Source organism: Oenanthe melanoleuca, chromosome 1 (assembly GCF_029582105.1).
Source record: "Oenanthe melanoleuca isolate GR-GAL-2019-014 chromosome 1, OMel1.0, whole genome shotgun sequence".
Classification (NCBI taxonomy): Eukaryota; Metazoa; Chordata; class Aves; order Passeriformes; family Muscicapidae; genus Oenanthe; species Oenanthe melanoleuca.
This window is the reverse complement of record NC_079333.1, coordinates 15111325-15139023: the sequence shown is the minus strand read 5'-3', so window position 1 is coordinate 15139023 and position 27699 is coordinate 15111325. Positions and strand designations below refer to the sequence as shown.

Below are 27699 nucleotides of genomic sequence, written 5' to 3'. Positions count from 1 at the left end.
CATCAAACCCAAATCCAAGTGGGCATTGAAGAAAAACAATCCATGGCAATGCAATCCTGCCCCCCTTGTAGGCAGGCAGTTTTGTCTCGGGCTTCAAGGGAGCCAGGAACTCGCCCCTAGAGGTTATTAAAATCCTTTGTAATAACAGCACTTCTCTTGTAACCCTTTACGCCAGGCACTGGGGTCGGGATAGCCAAAAAACAGTCGGAGTGGAAAAATGTGCTGCAGATGGCAGAGAAAACACTCAGAAATATTCATTCCCCCCAGCCCATTTGCTCCCCAAATGGGGATATTTGGGCAGAAAGCTGCAGCTGGGCAAATCCAGGGCTGGGGATCAGGTAGGATGCACCTTTTCCAGGGTGAGAGGTTTCCCAAAGTGAAGCTGAGTGCTCCAGCCATTCCCAAACCCCTTTGAGGGGGTGGTGTGGGGGGATGCACAGTTACAGCTTGGGTATGCCAGTGTGCTCTGAGATGGGTTTTGAGACTCCAGAGAGGCAATGTGGCAGGCAGGTTTTTCTGTTTATTTTACTGTTGTCTTTCTCATGGGATGGGAAACCACTGCAAAGACCACAAAAAGCAGCCTGGAGCGGTGTCTGAAGTGAATAACTGAAGGGAAACCCATTTACTGCTATTAATACTGCTGCTAAAAAATAAGCAAGCCGTGCCCTGGAGACAGAGAGGACCCCTCTACGGATTTAAGTCCTGCACCTGGTTTGTTTATCTGTTTGGCCTGAAGAAGGAAAAAAGCAACAAAAAGAAAAGGGGTGTGGGGGTATCCTTGAGAGCCTTTTTGTCTCCTCCAGACCGCTCCCTGGAGACAAAAATGGGATTTTATGTTTACAAAGTTGCAGCCTTTTCCGTGAGCTCCAGGTGCCAAGGGCTTGGAAGAAGTGAGAGTCAGAGTTAATGAGGTGAGAAGAAAAGCAAAAGGTAAAGAGCAAAACACATTTATTGTAACAGATCAGAGAGAAACATCTGCAGGGCAAGGGCACCTGTGTTAAGTAGGGAAATGCAGTTTTTACTATTTGTCTTCTCCGCAGAAAAAGAGAGAGGAAAAAGAAATCTGGAGAGAGGAAAGGGAGAGATGAATAGCTGAAGATTTGGGCTAATCTGAACATCTATCTTTTTTTTTTTTTTTTTTCCTCTTCCTGAGCAGTTGCACAAACTTTTTGGAGAGGGGAAGGAAAAAAAAAAGCCTCACTGAAGTGAAGCAGCGAATGAAGTCTTGCCATGTGCAGGGTTAAATGGAAACACACAATCAGACCATAACTCTGTGTAATTCAAGCCATACGGTTTGTCTGTCTGTTGACTCGAAAGGTTGTATCAAGGCTTGGCAAGGGAGGGGACTGAGAAGGGATAATCCAAACCTTTTCATGATTCATAAACCACTCCTTTGCAATTTGGATAATAGATTTCTCTCTCGCAGCCACTCGCTACACTTCAGAGTTCACTGCAGCTCGGGCTCTTTCTCTCTCTCCTTTCAGGTTCTTCATCTCCAGGAACGAGCAACATCCAAACTGAAGGGAAATACATCGCACAAAATATTAAGAAAACTCCTTCTTTAAAAAAAAAAATCTTTGGAGAAGCTGATTTCCTTTGGCAAGCACGAGAAAGTGAAGAAAATGAAGCCAAGTCTGCGATTTTTCTTAGCTGGTTTTCTGCTGTTGATTCTGCAGACGGGGCTTTGCTATGGGATAAAATGGATGTAAGTACCTGGCTCTATCTCTGCATTTTTGATGTTTTTGAAGGAATTGCTGGTCTCTCACCTATTTGTACAACTGCTGCTTGAGGCATGCTGTAAAGCTGTTTAAAGAGCAGCAAGCACTGCAGTTCTCCAGGCACTGATTGATTTCAAGTGTGTGCACTAGGGGCTTATGCTAACAATGTCTCCATCTTCTTTCTAAAATATGCATGATTTAGGCTCATTTGGGTTTTTTTTTTCTCCTCATTGATACCAAGGGAAAGGCACACACTTGAATGCTCACATGAGCCACTTCATGAAGTTTCTAGCATTAGATCCTGCTTTGCTGGGAAACTCTTCCACCAGGACCTCTGGTTGTGCTGGGTAGGAGCTGAGAGCAGTAGGGATGGCAGCTGGGATAATGCTGCCATCTCCAACCACAGGGGATGCTTGACAGATAACATGGGGGTTTTGTGGACCTTTTAACCTTTTGATTTTGTGAAGGGTGTTAAAAATGAGGTGAGGAGGGGGAAGGAGGGTGAAGAAATACCAGGAACAGTGGTCAAGTCAGGATTGAGTTTCCTTGGAAGTAATGTCTCTACAAAGTGAAAACATCACTATCTCATTTCTTTGTTTAAGCAAGTAATCAGTTAGTTGCCTGCTGCAAAATAAACAAACAGGCCACTCCAACACCAATCTGCTTTCATGCCCTTGACAAGTGATCTGTCTTTTCTACTTGGGTTTGGAGCTGGGCACAAAATAAATAAGGGAATACGGGTTTTCCTCAAATGAGCATCTTTGGAAGAAGAAAAGGTACAATAATATACAATGCCAGGAAGGCTCTGTAGTGCATTGAAGCAAGGATTTTGGGTTAGGTGGTGAAACTTGGACAAGGGATTCCTGTTTTGTTGCTCTTTCTGCCACAGACTTCATGCTGTGTCTAATTCCCACTCTGCTGTTCCAGTCACTATCATTTGAAGCTCTACTCATGCCTCCTTTTATAAAGGCTTAAATTTGGATATCTGCAAATTAAGGTATCCCATTAGAGCCAGTGTTTTTACTCCTCATCATGCAGTGAGGGAAGAGAGGCTCTTTTGGATGGCAATTCATCTCCAAAGAGAGACATCCAACAGAACTGTTAAGGGATACCTTCTGGGAATGCTGTGTACTGCAGGGAGCTGCTAGAGACCACACATCTGCCTTTTATGTGCATGAAGAGAGCATAGTGAGTCTCTCCATAGTGTTTAAATGCACATGGTCAGGTGGGATTGTCACCTACTTTAGGCTATCTTTCAAGCTGGCATGTTTGCCTATGGCAGAAAGGCAGGAACCAGATTATTTTTAAGGTTCCTTCCAACCCAAACCATTCCACCATCTTCCATTTGCTGTCTCCATACTCTAAGGACATCTTAGAAGCAGAGGACAGTAATGATCTGGTTTGCTCTTCACTGCCTTGGCTTTACACCTTGTGGTAGCCAGCAGAGCTCAATTACATAACCCAATTGTTTATTTGTCCAGCTCCCTCCAGCATTTAGGCTCTCAGCTCTGCCTATATCCAGCACCAGGAAAGGCAGGCATCTCTTTTCTACAGGACATTTAGCAACATGCCCATGGGACCCCTTTACAGCATTTATTTCTCTGCAGCACAGAAATAAAGCTGTTTTGTGGCACCCTGATCCAGCAGGGCTTTCATGTGTAGAACCATGAAAGAACCATGTAGAGCCATGTAGACTGACTGGAGGGACTTGCCATGTGCTTGGGATTGGTGTCCCACTCAGGCCAGATGCTTAATCCTGAGTGAAGGGCTTGGGTTCCTCTGAAGGCAGGGGTGGGATGAGCTCCAGAGGAACCTGGTACTATGGTGACAAGCCATAGGCATGAAAAACTGCTGGCAGGGCAGGGTCCCTAAGAGCTTTGCTGCAAAAGCATCCTTTTGGCCACTAAGTGGTTAAGCTGCAAGTGCTGCTTTCAGGGATGAGAGGGGGAAAAGCAGTTGGAGGCAAGACACAGCATTGCTGCTCCTCCCCTCCCAGCAGACATATCCCCCTATCAAAAAGTGAGTGGGAAAGATGAAAGCTGGGATTAAAGTGGTATTTGGAGCATGAATGGCATGCAGATGCACCGCTGAGCTCCCCTCACACCTGTTTGAATCCTGGCAGAGACCTGTGCTCCCTGTCCTCAGCACTTTGCAACCAGGATGCTGGCAGCAGGGATTTCACAAAATTATGTTTGTTTTTTCTTTCATTTGCTGTTTCTCCTCATTCCCCCGCCCTTATTTTCCTTTGGAAGCACAGGCCAATTTTCCCTGCTCTCCATCACTCCTTTTCCTTGGGGCTCAGGGACTGTCCTTAGAAATTGTATGGGTAAGTTCTTGGCAAACAGAGCACCAAATACTGAGTGGTACCTCAGACCTGCTTATCCCAGCCCTGGACTCATGTTCTGGGTGCTGTACAATTGAATCTGCTCCTTCCTTCTCTTGCTCATGGACAGAGGTGGGGAAAAAGGACTGGATGGGGAAGGAGGAAAGTGCTGTGTGATGTTTCCAGTGGTCTGCCCACTGCAGCATTTTTGTAGGCATGGTGCCAGAGGCAAGCTTCAAAGAGGATTTGGGAGGGGAAGGGAGAGATAAGGAGGTGGGTTTCACCAGCCTGGAGATGAGGGAGTGACTGATATGAAAGGTGATAGGAAATTTAATTTTGATTCAGTGTGTGATGTAATTGCAGGGGGAGGGGAAGAAGAAAAACACAATCTTCAGCCATTTAGGACTTCACAGCAACACAAATATGCCCTGAAAATTAGTGAAAGCAGGGAGAAGGTAAAAAAAGGAATTATTTATTTTATTTTACTTGGCTTAATTTTATGAGTCCTGTGGTCCTGATCCCCATCTGATGGAAGTTGGTGTGGGCCCCACCAAACATGTTATTTTTGCAAAACTTTCCCATCCTTAGAGCAAAGCAGGGATGTTACATCACTTTGAGGTGCTCAGTGTTGCTCTGTCACAGTGGCTGGGAAGGTGAGGCAGTTTTGGTTTTTATAAGACATGCCTTAGGGCCAATGCACCCAGCAACTCTATCACCTCCCCATCTGACTTTGCAACCCCTGCAGCTTTCCCTGGAGAGTTTGGGTTTGACCAGGCAGGTGCTGGAGAGACTTCTTTGGGTGGAACTGAAAACCAGATGAGCACTAGAGGGAGCTGCAGCCAGATGTGCACACCCCAAAGCTCTGCAGATGTTGGCCAGGCACAGAGCAGCTTCTGAGACACTTCTGCCTCTGCAGATTGGCATCCCCTCTGTCCCTCTGTATTGAATGTCCCCTTCAATGTGGATGCCAATAAGCCAAACACAGCAAGTGATTTGGGTTTGTGTTTTCTGGCTTTTTTTGTTGGTTTTTTGTTTTGGTTTGGTTTTGGGGTTTTTTTTGGTGTGTTTTGTCTCATTTGTTTTGTTTTGGGATTTGTTTGTTTTGTTTTGGGGGTTTGTTTGTTTTTGGGTTTTTTTTTTCTGTTTTTAGTTTTTGTTTATTGCATGGCTTACAGAATATGCCCAGGACAGCATTAGCAATACCATCATTTTTAGCTGGAGCTTGGTCACTTTGGGAAGTCTCTTTCTGTCCCTGTTGTGGTGACCCAAGGATGTCTCACCTGCTCTGGAGCAATCCCCAGCTGAGCCCCATTCCCAGCTAATGCTGAACAACTCCTATGGTTAAATTGCACCTTTCAGAAGCAAAAGATATCTTAACCACACCTTTTGGTGAACACAGGATGTCCCCCAGCCCACCAACCTTGAGCAGCCCTTCTGCAGCCAGCAAGAAGCAGGGGAGAAGTGGAAAGATTTTGTGCTTGCTGGCAGCTCCTGCTTCTCTCCTTCAATCCATGGTGGGACATGGAGACAGGGCGCCTGTGAGCCTGTCTGCCTGGCAGGGGCTGCTAGATGAGCTGCTGGGAAAGAGCTGCAGGATGGGATGGCAGCAGGGAGTAGCAGGGTGTGAGGGAAGGGGGGTACCCTGGCTTTGAAGTCTGCTCTTCGCTCCAAAGGCAGCTCAGGAAAAGTTGACAAAGCTCCATGGCCTTCCCCAGCTCGCTGAGCCAGCTCCCTGCTGGCCCTGACTTCAGTCAGGCTTGGGCTGGAAGTCAGCAGCCCTGTGCCCACTGCTGCCAGCACTGCACTTGGCACCATATCTGAAAACAGCTCCTATTTTAAGCTCTTAGTTCAGAGCTGGTTTCCCCACACACACACTTCTCTCCCTCTTCCTCTCCTTTTTTTTTTTTTTTTTTTTTTTAATCACATAAATCCTACCTCTCTGTTTGAAAAGCCCTTGCAGAACCAGGGGAAGCATTTACCAGGGGATGTGGTGACTTTCCCAGGAGCTGTGGTGCCCAGACTGGAATTGATGCAGGGCAGGGTGGCAGGGGCAAGGGCTGCCTCTGGCTGCCAGGAGCTTAGACAAGGTTATGGTAACACCCCTGCAGGCCTTTTCCAGAGGAAAACCTGAGAAAATGAGGCTCCTGCAGATTAAAAACCTTCAATGAGATCAAATACAAAAAGAACCCTCAATCTCTGCCTCTCTTAATTAACATTTATCACACACTCTCCACATCCATGAAATTTTTGGTTTTTCTGTCACCCATATCCCTGCAAGATTAAAGGTTTAGGAACAGGCATTAAAAAGAATGCCTTTTCAGAAAGCAAAGCCAATTTGGAGCAGAAGTTTTCAGTTTCACCAGCAGTCTCTTTGTGAGACTTTCTCAGAGCATGTCACACGAGGGAGGGAGGGAAGATGCCTCCAGAGAGAAGATTCTTCCCCCCTTCAAGGGTGGTTTAAAGGACACCAATGCTTTGCTGGTCCATTTAAGGAGTTTTTCTCCCTTTGGCCTGACCAGGAGCAGTGTCCTACCCACAGGGTACCTTGTAAACCAAAGAATGCATGACTGTCAGTAATGTCTGCTGAGATCTGAAGGTGCTTCTTCCTATGAATAGTCCTCTCATGGGGCCCAGCCATGCAGCAATGGGCCCATACCTCTCAAAGGACCTAACATTGCAGAGCATTCATGTTTTCAAATGAATTTAATGGCTGCCTGAGATAATTAAAAGAGTAAACGAATGTCATGATCCATCATGATGCATATTTACTCTGTAATTATGTTCATGGTTTTCTGTCAGTATCCAGAGCTTCATTTGAAAGACCTGCTGTGTTATATATAGATCAGGAGATGTTTGGTTTAGGCCCTGTTTATTTAAGGGGATGGATCAAATATGTATATTTTTAAAAACCCTGAAACAACCACCCCTTGGTTGCCTGGAGAATGAAGGATGGGGCAGGAGAATTAAGTGAGAAGAGCACAACTTTATCAGGAGGAAACAGTGGAAAACAGCATTTCCAGGGTGAAAGCAGATAAAATCCCCTTTTCAGATGAAGGGTCCCCTGATGCTGCCAGAATTTGGGGAGCAGAGAGGGGTGGTGCATTTCCACAGGGAGGGTTTAGAGTACCATGGAGTGGAGAAGATATTCCTAAATGTAGGGCAGGAACTGGGCAAACCTAGGTTGTTTGATGTAATAGGCCTCTCACATTCCTGATCTGGGATTTATAAATGCACTTTTCAGTCTCAGCAAGTGACTGCAGTAACTGAGTTTTCTTTTCCACCTCTATTTAATTTTTCCTCCCAATGCTTGGAGATGTTTCCAGTTATAGGTTCTCATATGCAAAGACATGAAGTTCAGACATGGAGATGTTCAGAAAATAACTTCCTGCATCTTGCAGTTTTATTCTTGGTAGGTTTCCTGGAGCTCAGCTCATTCCATAAGAAACAGCCATTGCTGCCATTTACTGAGTTCTCACCAACTGGAAGGTATTTTCCCTCTTCCATGAAGTAAATGGTTTTCTTGTTGCATTGTAAAACTGCTTCTCTAGTGTCACTTCAAGTCATCTGTGATAATATATCCTCATTGCATCACATCCCATTTTTTCACACTGAGGACGATTTTCTGTCTGAATTCTGCTTTCATCCCTACCTCTAGATGGTTATTTGTCCTGTTTATGACTTGTCTGTAATGGTGAGATAGAGGTGCCTCAATGGAGCCTTCCAGGTCCTTTAAAGAGGCTGAAGAACTCTATAAAGGATCAGAAAATGGGGTATAGGGCCTAGGAGATACATGCATCTTTGTGGAGGATTAGAAAACTGAGCTGCAGGTTCACAGTACAGCCTCTCTCAGAGATTTGGGATGTTTCTCCTTTGAAGCTCAGGCTGTGAAGTTCTCTCCCTGCTCCTGCCACACCCTGCCTGCTTCCCTTGCTGTGGAATATGCTGTGCTGGAGTATTTATCATTTATACTCTATTACTGCAGAGCTGCTTTGGCCTCCTGCCTGATTTGTGTTTCAGCTCATTCCTGGGAGCTGCTGTTAGTCTTTCTGGGATAAGGTTTCACAGATTGGTGTCAAGTGCTAGGGGTTGGACATACCTCATTCAGCTCTGTGCTTTTGCCATTCAGATGTCTGTGTCCCTGCTCAGTGTCTGGGTTTCCCATATAGAGCAGAAAATGGGCACTTCTAAGCCATGGTGGTGTCTTACTGTAGGTCTCAAAAGCACAAAACTACTTCCTAAGTGTGGCTTTTTGCTTTCCATGAGCTGAAGAAGGATCCTGCAGGAATGCTGTGAGGTTTGCAGTCAGGTGACAGATACTCATGTCTCTGCCTTCAAGGACATGATCTCTCTGAGATACCTGAATACCCAGTATATCACCAACAAGGTTTTTCTCCACCAGCTCAGGTTCACATCTAAGGCAGGATGAGTTGTTTTCTGGAGGGGCCCCTCTCCAAACAGGGAACATTGAATGAAGAGTGTGTAGGGACCAAGATGAGCTGCAGGGCAGAATTTCTGATGATTCAATCATAGAACCATTTAGGTTGGAAAAGAGCTCTATGATCACTGAGTCCAACCAATAACTTAACACTGCCAAGTCTACCACTTTTTCCTTTCCCTTGAAATTCACTGGCAATGACTTCTGCTTGCAGTATGTTTATTGGACCCCTTCAATACATGTATGAAGTATATATTTATATAGCTAGCAGAGTGCTGGTTTCCCTTCCAAGTTCGCCACTGATTATCTAGTGCCAGAAATGCCAAACTCCAGCCACTTGGGAATTTGTCACTGCAGGTCTATTCATCCCCAGCAAGGACTTAATAGCTCCAGTTTTGGTTAGGGCTCAATTTTAGCTCTGTTTCCATCTCATTTAACTTCTGAAGAATGTGGATATTACAGTAATAAAGTCAAATGCACCCCAAAATGTGTTTGCTAATGAGCCAAACTAACCAGGATGGCTTGGGATGAATCTGAAAGACAATATATTTAACAAGGAGAGAAGGAAATATGTGTTAAATTGTGTTGCCAGGATCAGATGCCATCAGATTATTGATGCAGCCAGCTAGAAAGTTGTTTTATGGGGATGAATAACTTTTATGGCTACCATAAAGATATAAAGGGAGTTGCACACCAGGCTTCTGCTGATCATTGTGGGTGCTCAGTGAAGAAGAGTACAGCCCTGCAAGGTGCATGTCAGCATTTGTTCATTTTTTAACCTGGAAAAGTCGGCAATTGGACAGTAGAAGAACCACCACTGTGGGATGTTGTTTTTTCTTCCATGGTAACCTATGTGCTGGTATTCATGGACCCCTTCTGGGCTTTGACTGTGGTACTCTCTCTGCACATTCCCACTGAGCTTTTGCACTATGGGTTTTTGGAGACTAGAGAAACAGACTTATCTATGTGCAACAGTGATTGAATCAGTGGAGGCCCTTGGCATTAACTCTAAGTGAAAGCATATGCTTTGCAAATTTGGTGATTTTTCCCTAGGGCTCGCAGGGGATTTTCTCCATAATTAATTACATGACATTTAGCATAATCCTTTGAGAGTGTGAGAGACAGATGCTGAATGCAAAATACTGATAACACCAACGTTGCTTTTTTTTCCCAAATGCCACAGTCTTGGAGGATCCAGATTTCTTTTATCATGGAACTGATGGGTCATTTTTCACTCTGTTGGGAGGTCTGTGCTCTTCATTCTTCAGCAAACAACCTTCCCCATAGGATTTACACATCCAGTTGACTTGACATATGCCCCTGGAGCTTTGTGCAGACTCCCCTCCAGAATGGAGAGAATTGCACACTGCTAGAGGGTGTTTCTTCCCACCTCCCTTATATGAGAGAAATTATTCTTCATAGTGCTCATCTAGCTTTATCTAGGCTCCTATTCACAGAAATCTTTTATTAAGTTAGGTGAAAATAGGCAACTAGGCTGTTCTAATGCTTTTCTGCATGTGCTTGTCTCCTCAGAGCTCTGTCCAAGACTCCTCTGGCTTTGGCCCTGAACCAAACCCAGCACTGCAAGCAGCTGGAGGGCCTGGTGGTGTCGCAGGTGCAGCTGTGCCGCAGCAACCTGGAGCTGATGCAGACCATCATCCAGGCGGCGCGCGAGGTGATAAAGACCTGCCGCAAAACCTTCTCGGACATGAGGTGGAACTGCTCCTCCATAGAGCTGGCTCCCCACTACCTGCTGGACCTAGAGAGAGGTAAGCAGCACTGCTGGCTCAGCTGGGACTGGAGCCAGCCTCTGTGTGTGTGTGCTGGTGACAGGAAGGGTCCTGCTCCTGGGAGACCATGGAGGAACTGCAAATCCTGCTTGTCCTGTTCTCTGGGACCACGTCCATCTGTGGTGCCATAATGGTGAATTATTAGTCCTACCCAGAGGCTCTTGGGTCCAAGACCAGGTCTAGCACAACTTTCACAAAGCAGAGCACTATTCTGGTCTGCTTATCCCACTGGGAGCCATGGGATGGGCACAGGTGCAAAAGGGGGTAGGAGAGTCCATGGAAGGGCTCCAAGAGCAAATCACACCTAGGCACAAGATGCCTTAATCCATGGGACTCCTTGCCCTGCTGGGATGTTGGCTTATCCTGAAGAGTTCACTTGGATGTGCTCCAAACTAGCAGTGCCATGAGACATCTGCAGTGATCTGGTAGAGTTGGCTGCTCTGTGGGACTGTGTGAGTCTCATTTCGGGGAACGTTTATGTGGCCCAGGAGGCTGAGCTGGAGTTCTTGTCTCTTTCAGGCACAAGGGAGTCAGCATTTGTGTATGCCCTCTCTGCTGCTGCCATCAGCCACACCATTGCCAGAGCCTGCACCACCGGGGACCTCCCTGGCTGTTCCTGTGGTCCCATCCCAGGTGAGACACCTGGACCTGGGTATCGATGGGGAGGATGTGCAGACAACCTCAACTATGGTCTTATCATGGGGTCCAAATTTTCAGATGCTCCCATGAAGATGAAAAAATCAGGATCACAAGCCAATAAACTGATGCATCTGCACAACAGTGAAGTAGGGAGACAGGTAACAAATCCACAAGAGTTATTGTACTTGTACAACCATCTGTAGTGTCGGGCACTCGGTGAGGTTCAGTGTCTCTGTCAGCCAGCAAAAGGAGCAGGTTTCTTCCAGACTGCTCTGAACTCCTTTGGCCTGCTGAAAATGGTGCCTGCATAACTCACCCTGTGACCCAGGGAGTCCCAGATGCTGCTGTCAGCCCTGTCTACCTGTGGGTGGGATGTCTCACTGCCACCTGTGGCACAGCTGGCCCCAGGAGGTGTGGTGGGGATGGGTCCCAGAGGGCTCTGCCAGGGGCTTTGAGTGGGCAAAATGCTGTGTAAATGTGGAGAATTGTCATCTGCCAGATGCATCCAGCAGCAGTTGCCTCCAGCCATCCCTGCAGCCAGGAGGGAGGATTTTTTTTCCTTTTTAAACTGCTGTGCTAATGATTATTCTCATATCTGGCACAAGCTGCTTTTAACAGCTTGCATCCAGTGGGGATAATATTTACCATGTGCAGTGCCTGGTGTGCCCTGATGTGTGCAAATCCCTATGGCAGCTGGAGAAATGGATGGGGGGCTATAAAACTGACCCCTGCACCCATCTCTGGGGCTCCAGGGGAGAAATGGATGGGGGGCTATAAAACTGACCCCTGCACCCATCTGTGGGGCTCCAGTGGCTCCATAGACTGCTCCTGCTGCACAGCTTGCTCCTTCCAGCACTGGCTGTGCAGACAAATTTGGAGCATGCTGAGCTCATTGGGAGCTTGCTGTGTAGCTACAGGCTGAGTCCACCTTTGCAGAGCACAACCATGCTGAACTTTCCCTCCATGGCTTTTTTCTTTTCTACTATTCAGTTTGTTTGTGTGGAGTTTGGGTGGCTTTAAAAAAAAAAAAATATTTTATTTTTGTAACGTCTTGAGGTTTTGTTTCAATTGCAAAGGGCAAATTTTTCTTTGGGACATAGTGTTGCCTTGGCTGGTGCATTCAGCCCCTCCTGGCAGCATCCTGCCAAGTCCCACTGAAATGAGAGTAGTGCAGAATCAAAGTAAAAGGCTGTTTTGGCCCCATGACCAGCAGAAAGGCAGGGTGAGAGTGCACTGAACTCAACAAAGCCATGACATCTCTCTTACCAAAGCTGCTGGAGGTTGAAATTTATGTTTATTATCTATTTATGGAATGCTTTGATATTCATCTCCTTAGGAATCTGCAGTGTGGGAATGCTGCCCAATATAGATATCTAATCAAAATTCAAAATCCTCTTCTGTCTTCTGGCTGCAAAGGGGCCCTTGAGAAAGTAATCCTGGACTGACAGTGGTCACCAAAGAGCTGTAGGATGTCATTCTCTTTGCAAAGTAGCTGCTCTAGGCTGGCTGTGCAGAAATGAGAACAGCAGTACTTTCCTATAGCAGTTCCTGCTTAGGAAGTACCTTCATTAGCAATCTATCAATTGTGGGATGTTTGGAGGTGAGAAAAGGGCATTTCCTAACTCCTGCATTCCTTTTTGCAGGTCTTGAAAGCCTCTCTTGAAATGAAATGTAAGTGCCATGGAGTTTCTGGGTCATGCTCCATCAAGACCTGTTGGAAAGGCCTTCAGGAGCTGCGAGACATTGCCCTGGACCTCAAAACCAAATATTTATCTGCCACCAAGGTTGTTCACCGGCCCATGGGCACACGCAAATACCTCGTGCCAAAGGATATCGATATCAGGCCAGTCAAAGAGACAGAGCTGATTTACCTGCAGAGCTCTCCTGACTTCTGCATGAAGAATGAGAAAGTGGGGTCACATGGGACCCAGGACAGGTGAGGAATTCTGCAGGGGGTGTCACTGTGCTCTGCCCCCAAAGAGGGAAGGGCAAGAGGGGAACATGTATGAATAAGGGGCAGTCCAGGAGGTGACATATACCTGCAGGTGAAGCACATCTCTAACATACAATATGGTTTACCACTGCCTAACCCTGCTAGTGATGGCTGTGGCCAATACAGGGCTTGCTGGCACATTTTCCATTACCCAGTCAGGCACAAGATACATTTCAAAATTCCCTGGGCAGCTCACCTCCATGGAAACTTGCAAGGATCAAGCTTGCTTTATACTGTGTTGAGTCTCAGTCATTTCTTGCAGTCACTGCTGATTAGAAGGGTTGTCACTCTAAGGCTCCCCTAAGTAGGCAAATGTTAACTCAGTTAGAACCAACATTCCTAGGTTGCCTTAAAATCTACCCTCCCCAAACTACAAAGATTATATTTAATTTTTTTTTTCTTCTACTGCATATTGAAGGTCCAGGTGTGTTTGTATTGCTTATGACTCTGCAGAGGAGTTTCTTTATTGCATTAATATTAGGGATTTAAGGTCATTGTGGTCAAGCCCAGCCAACACTGGGCAGCATACAGGACTGACCCCTTTCACAGGCAGCAGACATGCCTTTCCCTTCCCATCATCTGTTCAATTTCCTCCAAGAGAAACTAATTCAACATTTCAGCAATCTAGGTGGGCAAACATCTGATCTCTCTAGAGCTGATCTATCAACTGTCAAAAACGTGTGTGATACCAGAATTTTCCTAATTTTTTTTTTAGGTGGCTGCAATGGCTGGATTTCAACCTCTCTCTTTAGTTGCTATCTTGTTGGTTTACCTTCCTTTAGATAGTTCCCATAATTCCTCTTTGCTCTTTCTGCTATTTTGTGGTGGAGGCTCAGGCAAGTGGCAAGGAGTATGTGCCTGGCCTTTTCTGGGATGCCTTCCTTTTAATGTAGTGGACATAGTGGTATTTGGACCATTATGGTTGAGTGGAGAGAAGATTTTGCTGAAATGAAATTATCCAAATGCAGACAAGATAAACAATATATGCCAGTGGGAATGTGGCAGCTGGGGATGTGGGTTAGTGGTGGGCTTGGCTGTGCTGTGTTGATGATTTTGGAGTGTTTCTACAGCCTAAATGATTCTGTGATTCTGCATCAGCATTTAACTGGTGGAGCTGATCAGCAGATAAGACAGCTGAGTGAGACAAGACTGTCTGTTCTGTCCCCTGAAGTTTTATGGCAGTGGATGTCCTGCATCCTCTGGCATCAGTGGCTGGACTGCTCTAGAGCAGCACTGATCTGGCAGCTCTGTGGTGGCAACTCCAGCCTGACCTCTATCACCAATTCAGGAGTGGAGCATTAATTACCAGGTGAAGATGTTTAGCAGGGAAAAAGCATCTATGGAAACTGGTGTCTGAAGGAAAATGCCAGCTGAGTGGAAATCGAGTTTTTGTGGATTTATATGGATTTTTACGTATTTGTGTCTTGAAAAAGACCTCTTTGTTCTGCCTATCTGTTTTGCAAGGAAAAAAATTGGTGGAGATTATTTGGAAATTAATTTTATAGGAATTGCATTAAATGAACAGGTTGTGTCAAAGCAAAGTTGAATTCATTACAGATTTGCCAAGTGAAACATTTTCCATGAGCTGAAATCCTTTCAAGGGACAGGGAGGTGTGACTTCTTCATTTAATCTTATTTCACAGCAGATTTCAACTTTTTATCCAGTCTAGGGATGAAAAATATGTCAAGGTCCTGAATGTTCTTTTTTTTCCTCCTGAGGAAAGGAAAATGTGCATTGCAGGCGTCCGTTTATCTCGAGCTGGACGACAGCCACGACTGTGAACCTGCCAGCCCAGGGTCCACAGGAAGTGAGATTGAGTGAGGATTTAAAGACCAAGATATTAAGGCAGGAGGGGATGGCTTTCAAAAGGAACTTGCCAGAAAATCCTCCTCATTCTCAGATGTGCAAGATGGTGCTGGCCATGGGAGGGGAGGGGGCTGAGTCCTGTGCTGAGCTTCAGGCATCACTCATTTTAAGGTCATGTGTAGCTGGGCTTGTTTTCATTACAGTCCATCTGCAGCCTCTTGAGAAGATGCCTGGTGTCTCAAAATTGGCATGTGTAATACAAGCCACAGCAACTCCTTTCCTGAAAAAATTACTAGAGGAAATAAATGTAAAATACACACAGGGTGTTGGAAGATTGGTCCACACTTCCTGGGGAGAGCAGGGAAAGGGAAGGGATCTTCCCTGGTCTCCTCCTCCCATCAATGCCTTTTTCTCTTTGCAGTTTTTGTCTCATGGAGAGGGTGCCTAAATGCATTTTAAATGTGGTGGCTCTGTTCCAGCCTGCCACAGGGCTGCAGAGATAATGCCTAATGACAGGGATAAGGTAGAAGGATCACAAAAGGAATGCTCTTAGAGAGAGGGAATGGCAAAATGTGCTTCATGCTTACTTCAGGAAGATGTAAAAATGCTCACATGGGAACAGCTCAAACATGATTTCATTGAATGAGTCTTGTCCTGGGGGCATTTGAACATTTTATCTTTATGCACATCAAAATTTTCTGGAGGTAGATCCTGCTGTTCCCAAGTAGTCTAGTTTTTAAGGCCAGTCATAGCAATGAAGTAAAAAAGGAGTTATTTTTGTTGTGATCCCTCATTTTGTCTACTCTGTCTTCAACCACCTTCCCATTTCCTTTCTGGCCTTTTTCTGGGTGCAGAGGTCAGTGCACACCTGGGCTGTTCCAGTGCAGTCCCCTATGTCCACAGGAGACTTTGGGCATCTTCAGTATTTTCCATCCCTGCTTTCTGCCTCCAAAGGGATTTGGAGGGGGGAATATGCCATTAACACCCCCTTTTCCTGCTCCTTGATTAAAATATCCACAGTGATGCATTTTTGTGACAAGGAATGAGCAGTTCTGCAGCACATCCAGGGACAGTCCTTTCCCTCCTGCCTCTCCCCAAGGTCTGGTTCTTGCTCAAAGTGCTCTGGATGGTTAAGTTGCAGCACCTTGGGTGTGTTGGATTTCACTGTCTGCTGTAGGAAACACTGCCAGGTGGGTGGAAGGGATAATCTAATTGGTGATCCCTCTAATGTAGAGGGATCATGTTATGTAGACTTATTGTGTATTTTTCAGGCAGGAAAGGGAATTTCTTTGTAGATGAACCATATGAAAATCCACTCAGAAAACGAGCCCCCAGTTACTCAAAAGCATTTCAGAGTCTTTCCTGAAAGGATTTCAAAGCCTTCTTCAGAGCAAGCCTGAAATATTTTCTAAGACACTGGATTTTCTTAGCTTGTTGAAATTTAGAAATTGTTGGGAAATCTGCATGACTCAAAGTGCTCAGGGTATATCCAGATTTTAAAGCCAGGGAACTAAACTCAAGCCTGAGGCTTGGTGCCTCTTGGAAGTGCTGAAAAGCTGATTAAGGAGCTGATTTTTGCAACAGGTATCCAAATCTCCTGCAAACAAGGCTTACTGCCACATTGACTCCAGCCAAACTCTGTGCTTATATATTACCTTCACACTTTTATAACCAATTAAAAATGGTCTGGAGAAAAGTCTAAAGAAGCAGATCTGTGAAGCTGCAAGCAAAACTTTCAATACAACAAATCAGCCACTGGGAAAAACTGTAAATATTCCCCTTCTCAGAGATTTCTTGCACAAAAGCGCTTTTTCATCCCTTGGCAAAGTAGTTCAGTTGCTCCTGCCTGAGAAAATCACTGACAGCTTTGAGTAAATGAAAAATAATGGCAGATTATAAAATTGAGATCTCTTTTGTGAGAAAATAGGCAGAAATGTGAATCTTCTTTATAAGTAGGGTGCAATGTATCATGTTTCAAAGGCTGTTTAAGTCTCCTCAATGAATCCAGTGAAAGGGAAATTCTGCCATGCATGCAAAAGCATCCAGCCCCTGAGACCTTGCAGAGATAACAGAGCTGTTTATCACTGATCTTTCCCAGAGCAGTCTGGAATCAAGCCAGATGTGGGAAGGAGCTCAGTTAGGCTGCAGAATTTGGGCTGCAGCAAACAGTGTGAGCGTGGCCACTGCTGGCTGCCCCTTGCTCACACATCCTTTCTTCACTGCAATATGAGATATTAGCCACAAGTGTCTTAGGCTGGTGTGCTTTCTTGGATATGAACATGCATGAAGTTGGCTGAGCATGGGCAAAAGGAAGTGGCTTCAAGTTGCACTGAGAGAGGTTCAGGTTCAAGATTAAAAAGATTTTCTTCAGTGATAGATTCACTAAGCATTGGAACAGGCTGCCCAGGGAAGTCACCAGCCCTGGAAATGTCTAAAAAATGAGTGAACATGGCATTTTGTGATATGGTTTAGAGGGCTTGGTGGTATTGAGCCCAGGGTTGGACTTTATGACTTTGGAGGTTTTTCCTGACCTTAATGATTCCATTCGATGATGCTCTCTACGATGATCTCCAAGGTTCCCTTCCAACCCAAACCACTCTGTGATTCTTTCTTTATGTAGGCAATGTAATTTTTTAGCAGAAGCACTCATATGTAGCTGGGGAAGAGTAGTAGTTACTGGTAGACAACAGCATTTGATTTTTTTTTTTTTTTTTTTTTTTTTTTTGCTACAACTTCTTTTAGTTTCTGTTAGTGAGGGCACAGGATAAAATAAGCTTTGAGTAAGTTATAATGTGTTCAATGATAGTTGGTTTTGGAACAGTTATCAGATGTGTTACTCTTTTTTTGATGAGATCAGATAAATTCTGAATAAGAAATAGCAAATAATGCTTTTGTGAGTATCCCAGAAGACCTGGAGAAAATCTGTTCTGGCTAAAGATGTCCTTGTACATAGGGGCAGGTGGACTAGATGGCCTTTAAAGGTTCCTTCCAACCAAACTATTCTGTGATTTCATGAAAGACAGAAAAGCATTAGCTTTCTATTCCTCCCACCTTATTTAGGTGTTATTCCTTCCTTCCCAGGGCAACATTCTTGCAGCTGGTGCCCATTTCAGTAATTAGGCCAGCTGTGCCTTTTTTTGTTATCTTAGTTAATGTGTGGGGAAGATTGACTCATTCTACTTTGAGTGACCTGAATTTGATCACAAAGTTTCCTGAACAGGTTTGTGAATAATGAATATATTTGTGCAAAGAATAATTTCACACAGTAAAATTGCAGTGGATAATGAATCGAGCTCTCTCAAACATATTTAATCCCACTGCAACCAAATGGCATTTAAGTTAGAGAAAATTGGTCTGGGAATGATTTATTGGTCTGGGAATGATTTTCTATGGACCTTGATCTTCTCAGGAGCAAGATTGAACTGACACCCTCTAGGCTGTTACTGAAGACATTTCTCTGCTCTGCTCTTAAAAGCAGTTTCTCTAAACAACCTGTTCCAGGGTTTTACTATTCTCAGTGTTAGGGTTTTCTTAATCAAAATTTAAACTAAACATAACCTAAAATAAAACTAGTAATTTCTTGTCCTCTTTTCTTGGCACATAAAGAATATTTTATCTCTCTCCTTGTAACAATAATCTTTCATGGAGGGGAAGACACCTCTTTTAACATACTTCTCTAAACCAGTTCTTTCATTGTTTTCTACTTTCTGACCCTCTCTTCTGGCTCCCCTGGGAACATTCCCACATTTAGCTGGATCTCTCTCAAAGTGTTTTGCTTACTTTGCACTTTAATCCACTGTCACAAAATGTCCTCAACTCCTTCTTCCCTAGCATTATCCCCAAATTTTTAAGCTCACTCTCAACTCCTCATTAATGAAAATACAGGCTGGTTCCAGGGTCTCTCTGGACATCTCCTCACTGACATATGCTATTGATAACTCTTTCTTGTACAGTTGTTTAGTGTCAAGTCTCCAGTCATTCCTTGTGGATGAGAATGCAATTTAAAAGGAGATAAGATTTTGCCCTCAAAATCTTACACGAAGCTGTGACCTTGATGTATTTTTAGGAATGTCCATTGTGTTATATATTTCCTGAGGGAATTGAATTAGTTTTCTCTTTCTTTCCTTTATATACTGCTGTAGTACTTGACATTACTTGAGCAAGAAGCACCAAAGAAATAAATAGGAATTTGTTTTAAAAGAGAAAAAAAATTACACAGCAGCACTGTGTTCTGGGGTTTGGGATGCTGCAGTTCAGGAAGGCAGATGGTTTCCCTGTGGTCAGAAAGGGCTGAGGGCATCACACAGCCAAGGGGATGAGATGTCAAGGAAGGAACATCCCTTCCATCATCCCTAATGCATCAGCCCAGCTGCTGGCTGTGAATGAGAAAAGGACTACAGAAAGTGCTCAGATTTATGTTTTGCTGCTGTAACAGCATTGCCCTCATCCATGGGGAGATGCACTTGGCCAGGAAGGCAGTTTCTGTGCCCAGAATGACTTTCATGTCCTCATAAAGAAGTCTTTATCAGTAGTACTGATGGAGTGAGGTTCCAGTGGGTATCTCATCATATGCCATAATCCTGGGTGACAGTACAGAGTTGGCCTCAGTTTGGATCCCAGGTGCCATCTGTGCAACCAAAAATAAGTATAATTCTACCTTCTGTTGGGACAGGGTAAATAGGGACTCACAACAAAGCTGTGTGACATTGCAAGTTAGACTTCACCAATCCTAGAGGTCTTTTCCAACCTAAATAATTCTATGATCTCCCTCTAGCTTTTAAAATTAAAATCTCTGCTCTCCATCTGGGGGAAGACTCTTAGAAGTTCTGGGGTGTCCTTCAGGACCTCTGCTGAGGAGCCACCCCCATGCTGAGCTGGGTTGGGTTATTGGGGTATTGCAGTGCAGGGACATTTTGGACAGGCATATTGAGGGGGATCTGTCCAGCCAGCACTGCTGACCTTCTCCCTTCTCAAAGAAGAAAAAAGCCCTGTGACAATGTAAAAGCCTGCTCTTGAGCCAGAACTTTGGCTGGGATTACGACTGGAGCATAATTCCAGGTGCTTCTAGAGGTCTCAGAGTTTTGTTACGGTGCAATCTCCTCCCTCTGTGTTTTCTCCCAAGGCTCAGGAGGAGAGCAGCTCTCTCAGTTGCAATTGCACTGGACCAGGCCCAAAACAAATGAGACTGAACTTAACCCATCAGTGGGGAGCTGGTGAGATCACATCTGTGGCTCTGAAAGCCGAGGCTCAGGGCTGCTTCTGTGGGTGAACTCGGGTCTTTGGCTTCCCCCACTGGCTGAGAAACTACCTGCTGCTTCTTGTTTAATGAAAAATGAATCTATTTCAGATCCAGGCCTGTGCTTTAAAACAGAAAACAAAATCTCTGCTTAGTGGCATTGTCAGGAAAGTTTTCTAGAAGCCCATATGGGTTTATGATGGGGTGAAAACATTCCAAATGTCCCCATTTCCTGATACCAAACTGAGGGAAGCTTGAGGATTTATTTAATAAGATTTTTCTTTCTTCCTTTCCTTGCTTCAGGCTGTGAGCAATGGGGAAAGTATATGGGAAGGCATATCTCCTCCCAGATTCACTTTTTTTTTTTTTTTTTTTTTTTTTTTTTTTTGGCAAACCACAGGAGTGGATGGAGGGAAAGAGAGAATGCCAGGTCCCAGTACAGCAGATAGAAGAGTTTTGCTTTCTGTTTGAATGGGTTAAATATCACTGTTGTGTGCTTTGTGTGTTTGGGCAGTGAGTGTCCTCAGTGGTGAGCTGGACCTATATTCCTCTTCCTGGGCATTTTAGTGACTCCCAGCATGAAGTGCCCCATTCTCCCTAGGTGAACCTCCAGGAAACAGCATTTCCATCCACTAGCAAAGCTGAGGAAAGTTGACAAATACCATCCTCTCTTCTAATGTCAACACACCTATATTTAAACCTTTCCTCTGAATACTAAATGAATTTATTAACTCATTTATGAGGAGTCATTTGGAGGTTTCTGTGGAGGGGCCCCAGCTCACGGGGGCACTGACAAGGCCTTTGGTTCAGCATTAGGCAAACACATCCAGTGTGGCTGCACACTTCAGCTTCAGTGGAGGCTTTCAAAGGTTTGCAAATATTTACACACACTCCTGAATGAGAGTGAGCTGGGGGTCCTTTAAACACTGAACCTGGAGTGGAATGTGAATCAGAATAACAAACAGGAGGCAGAAAAACTTAAACAAGAGGAAGAGCAAGATCTCAACACTTCACTAATCCCATAACTTCTCCTGAAGCATTACCTCATGAGAAATTCCTATAATTCTCATGGATTTATTTTCATTTATTAACTGTTGCTTAATTTAAGGTTCTAACTTATGCTCCTCTCTCCTCTTCCTGCCCTAAAGCAGCCTTGGAGTGTTTCTGTCCACAACAGACAAAAAATAGCCACACAGAATAAGATTTAGGAGAGATGTGAGTAATTACCCCACTCAATAAACCACCTTTCTTACAGCAGTTTCAAAACTCCATCAAGTTCACAGCCCCATGGTGTTGGGTACATACCAAAAAAGTGCAAGATGTGACCAAACAGCACCACTCCCATCCTGGGCTGTCTTTACAGTCTGTGGAGAAATGGTGTCATTCAAAATTCAATGCCTGGTGCACCTCCATGTCCAGTGAATACTGGAGAACTTTGGAAATGGGGTAGATGTTTTTTGAGGACAGACGTGAAATGGTAATCAATGGATCAATGAAGAGATTCCTCAGTTCAGGAGTTGCTTCTGAAAACCTCGAGCCAGTCACCGGCAAGCAGACAAAATGAGGGAGCCCAGCACAACAGCTGAGTTATCCCACTGAGCCTGGCTTTAATTAAAAGCAGAAGCAAAACAAGCAGTGAAAGTCTGTGTGATATTTGGTGGCTTGTCATCCTACCCTGTGCTCCTGCCACACTGCCTGCTCCTGGGTCAGGACTCAGGGTGTTTTGGGGCCAAACACCCAGCTGCTCATGCTGTGTTGGGAGAAAATCAAAGGCAAAAAGGAGCAGAGTCCAGCCCTGCTGGAATTGGCTGTGATTCCCCTGATGGGATCAGTGCTGCTTAGTGGCTGTAACAGCCTGCCAGGATTCTTCCCAGCCTGGGATCCTTGGCATGGAGCCTGTTCAAATATTGTCTGGCTGCAGGGCTCCTCCTTCACCCTTTTCAGGTTAGGCAGTGGAGGACAAATACCAGTGTTTGTTCTTTAGGGTGTCATCTTCTTGCAGCTCCTTTAAATTAGTTTTGGAGCCTGCCTGGAAACACAGGTTGTTTGGAATGATTAGTTTTTATTGTGGATGTATCCCAATAGCTTTGCTTGTCTGCTTGTGTGGCAGCCTGGATCCTGCCATGCCCAAAGTGAGTCAAAACAGGAGATTAACGTTATTCTGGGTATCATAGCAGTTTGGGTGATGCAGCCCAGGCTCCCTTGCAGGAGTAGGGAGCTGTTGGCTGGGTGCTGGCTATGCTGGATTCACCCAGTGCCTTGCAGAGCTGCCACTGCAACATGTCCTGGTTTGAAGGACAGGTGTTTGCTAATACAGGCAGGAGCTTCTCTTTGAAATGAAAAATGTAAACTCCCTTCCTCCAAATTATTATTATAATTTTGAAATTAAGGGGCTCTCAGGCAAAGATTGGGAATTAGGAATAGCAGTTCGTTACTAGTAAAATTAAAATAGAACTGCAGTATTACAAAGAACAATCCCAAAACCACTGACAGAGTCAGAATACAACCTGACACTCTGTCAGTCAGTCAGGGTGTTGGTAGCAGTCCCATTAAATGGTGGCTGCATCCTCCTGCAGTGGCAGATGTGGTTCAGCTGAAGCAGTGCTCCTGTAGAAGGTGCAGTTTTCCTCTGAAGGTCCAGGGATGATGTGGAAAGGTATGGCTTCTCCTCTGGAATCCAGTGGAAAGATGGTATCTTGGTGTCCAAAATCTCAGTTTTTATCTAGGTAGGAAAGGCTTGGCTCCTCCCCCTGGCTGGAGCATCTCCCAGTGGGATGATGTAATTTTATCAGTCACACAGTGGGACTGAATGGGCCAGCAGCAGATGATATCTTCCTGGAGGGAGGATGGGTCATGGAAAAGATAAAGATGATTGCCTCAGCTGGTTTTAAAGATGGCCCATTAGCAGATAATATGTGCCACACAGATAAGTGTCACTGCCCCACCCAGCTTCAACAGATGGTGATAGAATACACATTTCTGGCCACATTAACCCAACACACAACACCACACAGTTGGGAGACCCTGCAGGAATCTGCACTCACTCACAGCATTTTCCTTCTTGCAGACAATGCAACAAGACTTCCAACGGGAGTGACAGCTGCGACCTGATGTGCTGTGGCAGAGGCTACAACCCCTACATGGACAAGGTGGTGGAGCGCTGCCACTGCAAGTACCACTGGTGCTGCTACGTCACCTGCAAAAAGTGCGAGAGGACTGTCGAGAGATACGTGTGCAAGTGAAAACCCTCCTCTGCCCACCTGGGAGCTGAGACACCCAGCACTGCTCAGAGAAAACTTTCCTTCACTAGGCATCGTCTATCTTGTAAAGACACACACTTGGGGAGAGGTGGGAGGAGGAAAAGCAGCAATCGCACCAGTAGAAATAAGAACGTAAATAAAACCTCCCAGAAAGCAACAAACCCACCCAAATATTTCCCCCTCACCAATAAAATGCTCTCTGAGAAGACAAAATCTCATGTGGGATGATATCTTCTTCCAAAATATTTTCTACGGTTGCCAATGATGTCCAGCCATCAAGTGCCTTAGTATCCTGAGAAATAAATACAGAAACTTTCCCTGGGGGGGAAAAAAACAACATTTGTTTGACAGTAACTAAGGCTCACACCTGCCTATGCCTTCCAGCACAGATACTGAGTCTCCATTTGGACCATCCCAGAAGGGAAAATGCTACAACTTTTCAGCAACAACTGCCTTTGTTGCCAAAGACTCGATTTTCAGCAGGGAATCATCCACTTGGAGTGATAAAAGTGGGAAGATTTCATGTCAATTCCCTGAAATGAACAACTAATTTTAATCTTTCTTTTACACAGGTCTGTGACTTTGATCTCATTGCTGAAGGAAAATATGTCCTTGATTTGTCCAGGCTGGAAAAAATTCAGCCATGAAAAAGAAATCCCCTGGAATCCTGGAGGGAGTGAGAGTAGGGTAGTCTGAGAAGGACTTTATGGGGTCCACAAGACAGTAGTGGAGCCATTAGGATAAAATAACAAAGTGAAGTCCAAGTCCAGTGGAAAGTGAAGAAAAAAGCAAGCTCCTGCTCTCTATCTCTTTGCTGTTTGGGTGTGATACCCTTAGTCACTGACATTCTTCCACTTTGACCCATCAAGTCCTTGGGGAAATATGGCTTTTTCCCTCACAAAACCATTGGTCCAGCCTCAGGAAACTGCAGAGAATGGAGCAGCCCTGGCTGCCATGGATGTCAGCAGCTATTCCCAGCAGGAAGGAATGGGAATGTGTCAGTCCTTCACATGGCCCTGCCCTGACACACCAGAGAACCACTAACTGTGGCTGTACATATTTTCTTTTGTATGCAGATATACAGAAATATTTATATCTTGTGCTTTCATCTACTTTACTTCCTACATAAATATATCCTTATATTATAAACAGGCATTAACAATAGTATGAAATAAATGCTGAAGTTACTGGTGCAACAGCAAAATGTTAGATTATGGTTTCACTCTTCTACTTGGAAAGCAATTCTGATTTTCCTACCAAGGATGGGGAAAGAGCCTGGTTTGAGGCACTCACTGGTGTTGGATAGATTTCTTTATTCCCTGCCTTCCCAGCCTCTTAATTTTGGGCAGAATTAGCCAAGATCACTCTTTTCGTAATATTTCCTAGTGCCCCTGAGGAGCTTAGTAACAAACATGACTCACACTTCTCATGTCAAGGGTGGTTGGTTTCTGGCTCTGCACATGGAGAGGAGTTGCTGTGCAGTGGAGGTTTTAACATTGCCTAGGCTCCCTTATTTGCTTGTTGGTTTTGCTTGTTGTTTTGTTTGTTGGTTTTGTTTGTTTGTGTTTTAATTTTTGTTTGGTGTTTTGTTTTTTGTTTGTTTTGTTGGGGGTTTTGGGGGGGGATATTTTTTGGTTTGGTTTTTTTTTTAGTGGTCATCCAGCCCTGTATACTGATTATGGAAAGTGATGTTGGAGAAGGGTGGTGCTCCAGTAACAGAAGGCAGCAGAGCTTCTGATGTGTTTCAGATCATTCTTGGGCACCCCAACCCCATGTAAAATGCTGTGAGCAGCCAAAAATCACTCCTACACAAATGTAGACAGACTCTGCCACTTTCCTAAGGGGAAGTATGTCAGTAACACTGCAATCTTTCTCCAAATCCTCCTTTTTTTCCTGCTCAGCCACTCCCTAGGGCGCAACTGCCTCTGACATGTCTGTGAGCAGCCCTGGGGAGCTGGAGGAGAAAAGCATCATGTGCTAAAAGAGCAAAATTAGAGGTATTTTTTCACTCCAGCTACTTTGCTTTGCTGTGATGGGTTTGGTCTCCTTGCCTCCTTCCCTCCCCCAGTTCTGAGCAGGCAAAAAAAAGACCTTTCACAGTTTGTCAGTGGTTTGTGTTATTGTCACCCCATAAAAGCTGATGGACTGAAACGTCTCTGCAGTGCAGTGTGATGAGTGGTGGGTGTCTTTGGGCTGACATGCAGACAGGCTGGTGGCACAAATCCCACTGCTCTCCCATGCCAGAATCTGGCTTCATTTGATATGTAAAGAAACCATCTACTCTCATTCTTTTAAGGAATTCTATTTTTATTTCCAGTTTCTGATGAAGCCAACAAGGCACAAATGTTCTGACCAAAGAACAATCTGAGCATTTCAATGCCATTCTGTAATGACTCTTTTTCTTGCTCCCTTGCTGATGTCACGAGTCTTTCTGCTTGGTGAAAAAACAGTAAAAAGGAAGAAATGGTCTATACATCCACTGTGTTCAGCTGCGTTTCACTCCTCCCATGTCAGACCTGTGATCCTTGACTGGCTTTGTCATGTCAGAAGAAATCATCACCTGGAATTAAAAGCAGTGAGTAAACCAGTTAGGCATCTGCAGGTCCATCAGGTGGGAAATGAACCCACAGCAGAACTTCAGCCATGGTGGTAACTCAGACTTTGTCATCTCATGCCACAGGTGCCTGTTACCAAAGATTCTTACCTGAAATGGCTGAATTGTTTGGAGTTTTGCCATTTGGGATGACCATGTTAAAAATCTCTGCTGGCTTCTCTAGATAATCCATCATGGGCTTCATCTGAACTTTGCTTCTTTGACAAAAGAGTCTGCATGGCCCCAGCCCACGCCTTAGGCTGTTAGTCTATGAGTTAACAGTTCTACACTGCCTTTGCCATAACTTCTAAACTTCAGGCCCTTTTCTTCTCTGGAGCAGCTGCACTGTATCAGGAGTGGGCCAGGGTGATGTGCTCACTAAGGTGAGTCATGCACAGGGCAAGGTCTGATAAACCTCCTTTGTTACACAGGCCTGCTTCATCCAGCCAGCTAGGGTCACCTGCTCAGTTTGATGGCTTTAGGCTGAAATAAGGTAGGTTTAGATTAGATGTTAGGAAGAAATTTCTTTTTTCCCATCCCTGGAAGTGTCCAAGGTCAGGTTGGACAGGGTTTGGGGCAGCCTGGTCTAGTGGAAGGTGTCCCTGCCCATGGCAGGGGGTTGGAGCTGGATGATCTCCAAGGTCCATTCCAACCCAAATCATTCTATGATTCTGTAATTTTTTGTGCATGTGCCATGTGAAAGATATTTGGGAGAACATTTGTCACAAACCAGCTTTGCAAGGAAAGTACATCACCCCTTTCTCAGGCCTTCAGCAAGCAGTTTGAAAGGCTTTGGTCTGGTACACTGAGATCCTTCAGCTGCTGCAGAAAATGGCTTTAATTACTGTGAATGTCTTTGTCAGGTGATGCTGTAGTTCCCTTCTTAGAACAAGTTTTACCACATCCCAACAGCTGATATAATTTGGCCCAGGTCCTTGTTGTACTACACAGCACTGTTGATTTACACTAGCTGGCAAAATACATCTGATTTATTCCCACAAACACTATTATTCCACTGCTTTACACCATTACTCCTGATGGAAACAGCCAAGCTATCCTGAAGAGTGTTATGCTGGTGGCCTCATAGTATTTTTTAATTTGAAAAAAAAAATCTATGATTTAATAAAGCAGTTTGGATTTAATGCTATTTTCAAATCTGAGGTTTTGGACCCTGTATACATATGGCTGGCTTTGCATTTTTTTATTAATTCCCCCCATCCTTACCCCTTCCAGTTTTATATCATGTAGGTTTCTCCATAAGGTAGGCAAATGCCATTCATTATAAAAACTCCTATCTGATTGTGTATTTTATTCCACAAAAACAGAAAGTATCTTAATTATACTGAAGCAGGCAGCCCACAATATTTCACATGCAGCTAGAAAAACCCTTGGTGAGGGGAAGAGGAGTGAGGGAGGAAGAAAAAAATCTGAGTACAGTTAGAAGTGTCTCTGTCAGGAAAGTGATGAAAGAGTCCCTGAGGGACCATCCCTCTTCCTGCTAGAACACAGATCCCTGCAGACAACATTATCATCCTCCAAGTGAGACAAGCTTGTGCTGCCCAGCTCAGGGCTACCTGCTTGGGGAAGGTGCTCAGAGGAGGCTCTGGGAATAGGGGGAACAAGAGGAAAATTCAGTCCTGGGGTCAAGAACTCCACCCTGTGACAAGGGATTTGCCTTTCCCTGCAGCTCTGAAACACGGTTGTTTTGCTCCCAAGAGCAGATCAGAGCTATCACAGGCATGACTTTCTCCTCTGCAAGAGAGATGGAGCAGAAAACAAGATTTGGGAGAGAGGGAGGAAGAACAGGAAACTTAAAATCCACCTGAGATTAATGACTTTAACATGTACAACATGTTTTGTTTTGTTTTCCTCTCAGGAGCAGTTTATCAGTCAGAGTTTGATTAA

At 44.7% G+C, this 27699-nt stretch overlaps 1 protein-coding gene across 2 annotated transcripts; it reads left to right on the top strand.

Moving 5' to 3' along the window:
* Window positions 1-975: 975 nt before the first annotated feature.
* Window positions 976-23628, top strand: WNT11 (Wnt family member 11). 2 transcript variants are annotated; one of them, XM_056501846.1, is made up of 6 exons: window positions 977-1705; window positions 10010-10245; window positions 10786-10899; window positions 10984-11063; window positions 12549-12841; window positions 23009-23628. In XM_056501846.1, the coding sequence occupies exons 1-6, from the start codon at window positions 1623-1625 to the stop codon at window positions 23181-23183; spliced, it is 981 nt and encodes a 326-aa protein (XP_056357821.1). In that variant the 5' UTR covers window positions 977-1622; the 3' UTR covers window positions 23184-23628. The 2 variants fall into 2 exon arrangements, with proteins under 2 accessions (XP_056357811.1, XP_056357821.1); XM_056501836.1 differs by having other exon boundaries at window positions 976-1705; window positions 10786-11063.
* The last annotated feature ends 4071 nt before the right edge of the window (window positions 23629-27699 follow it).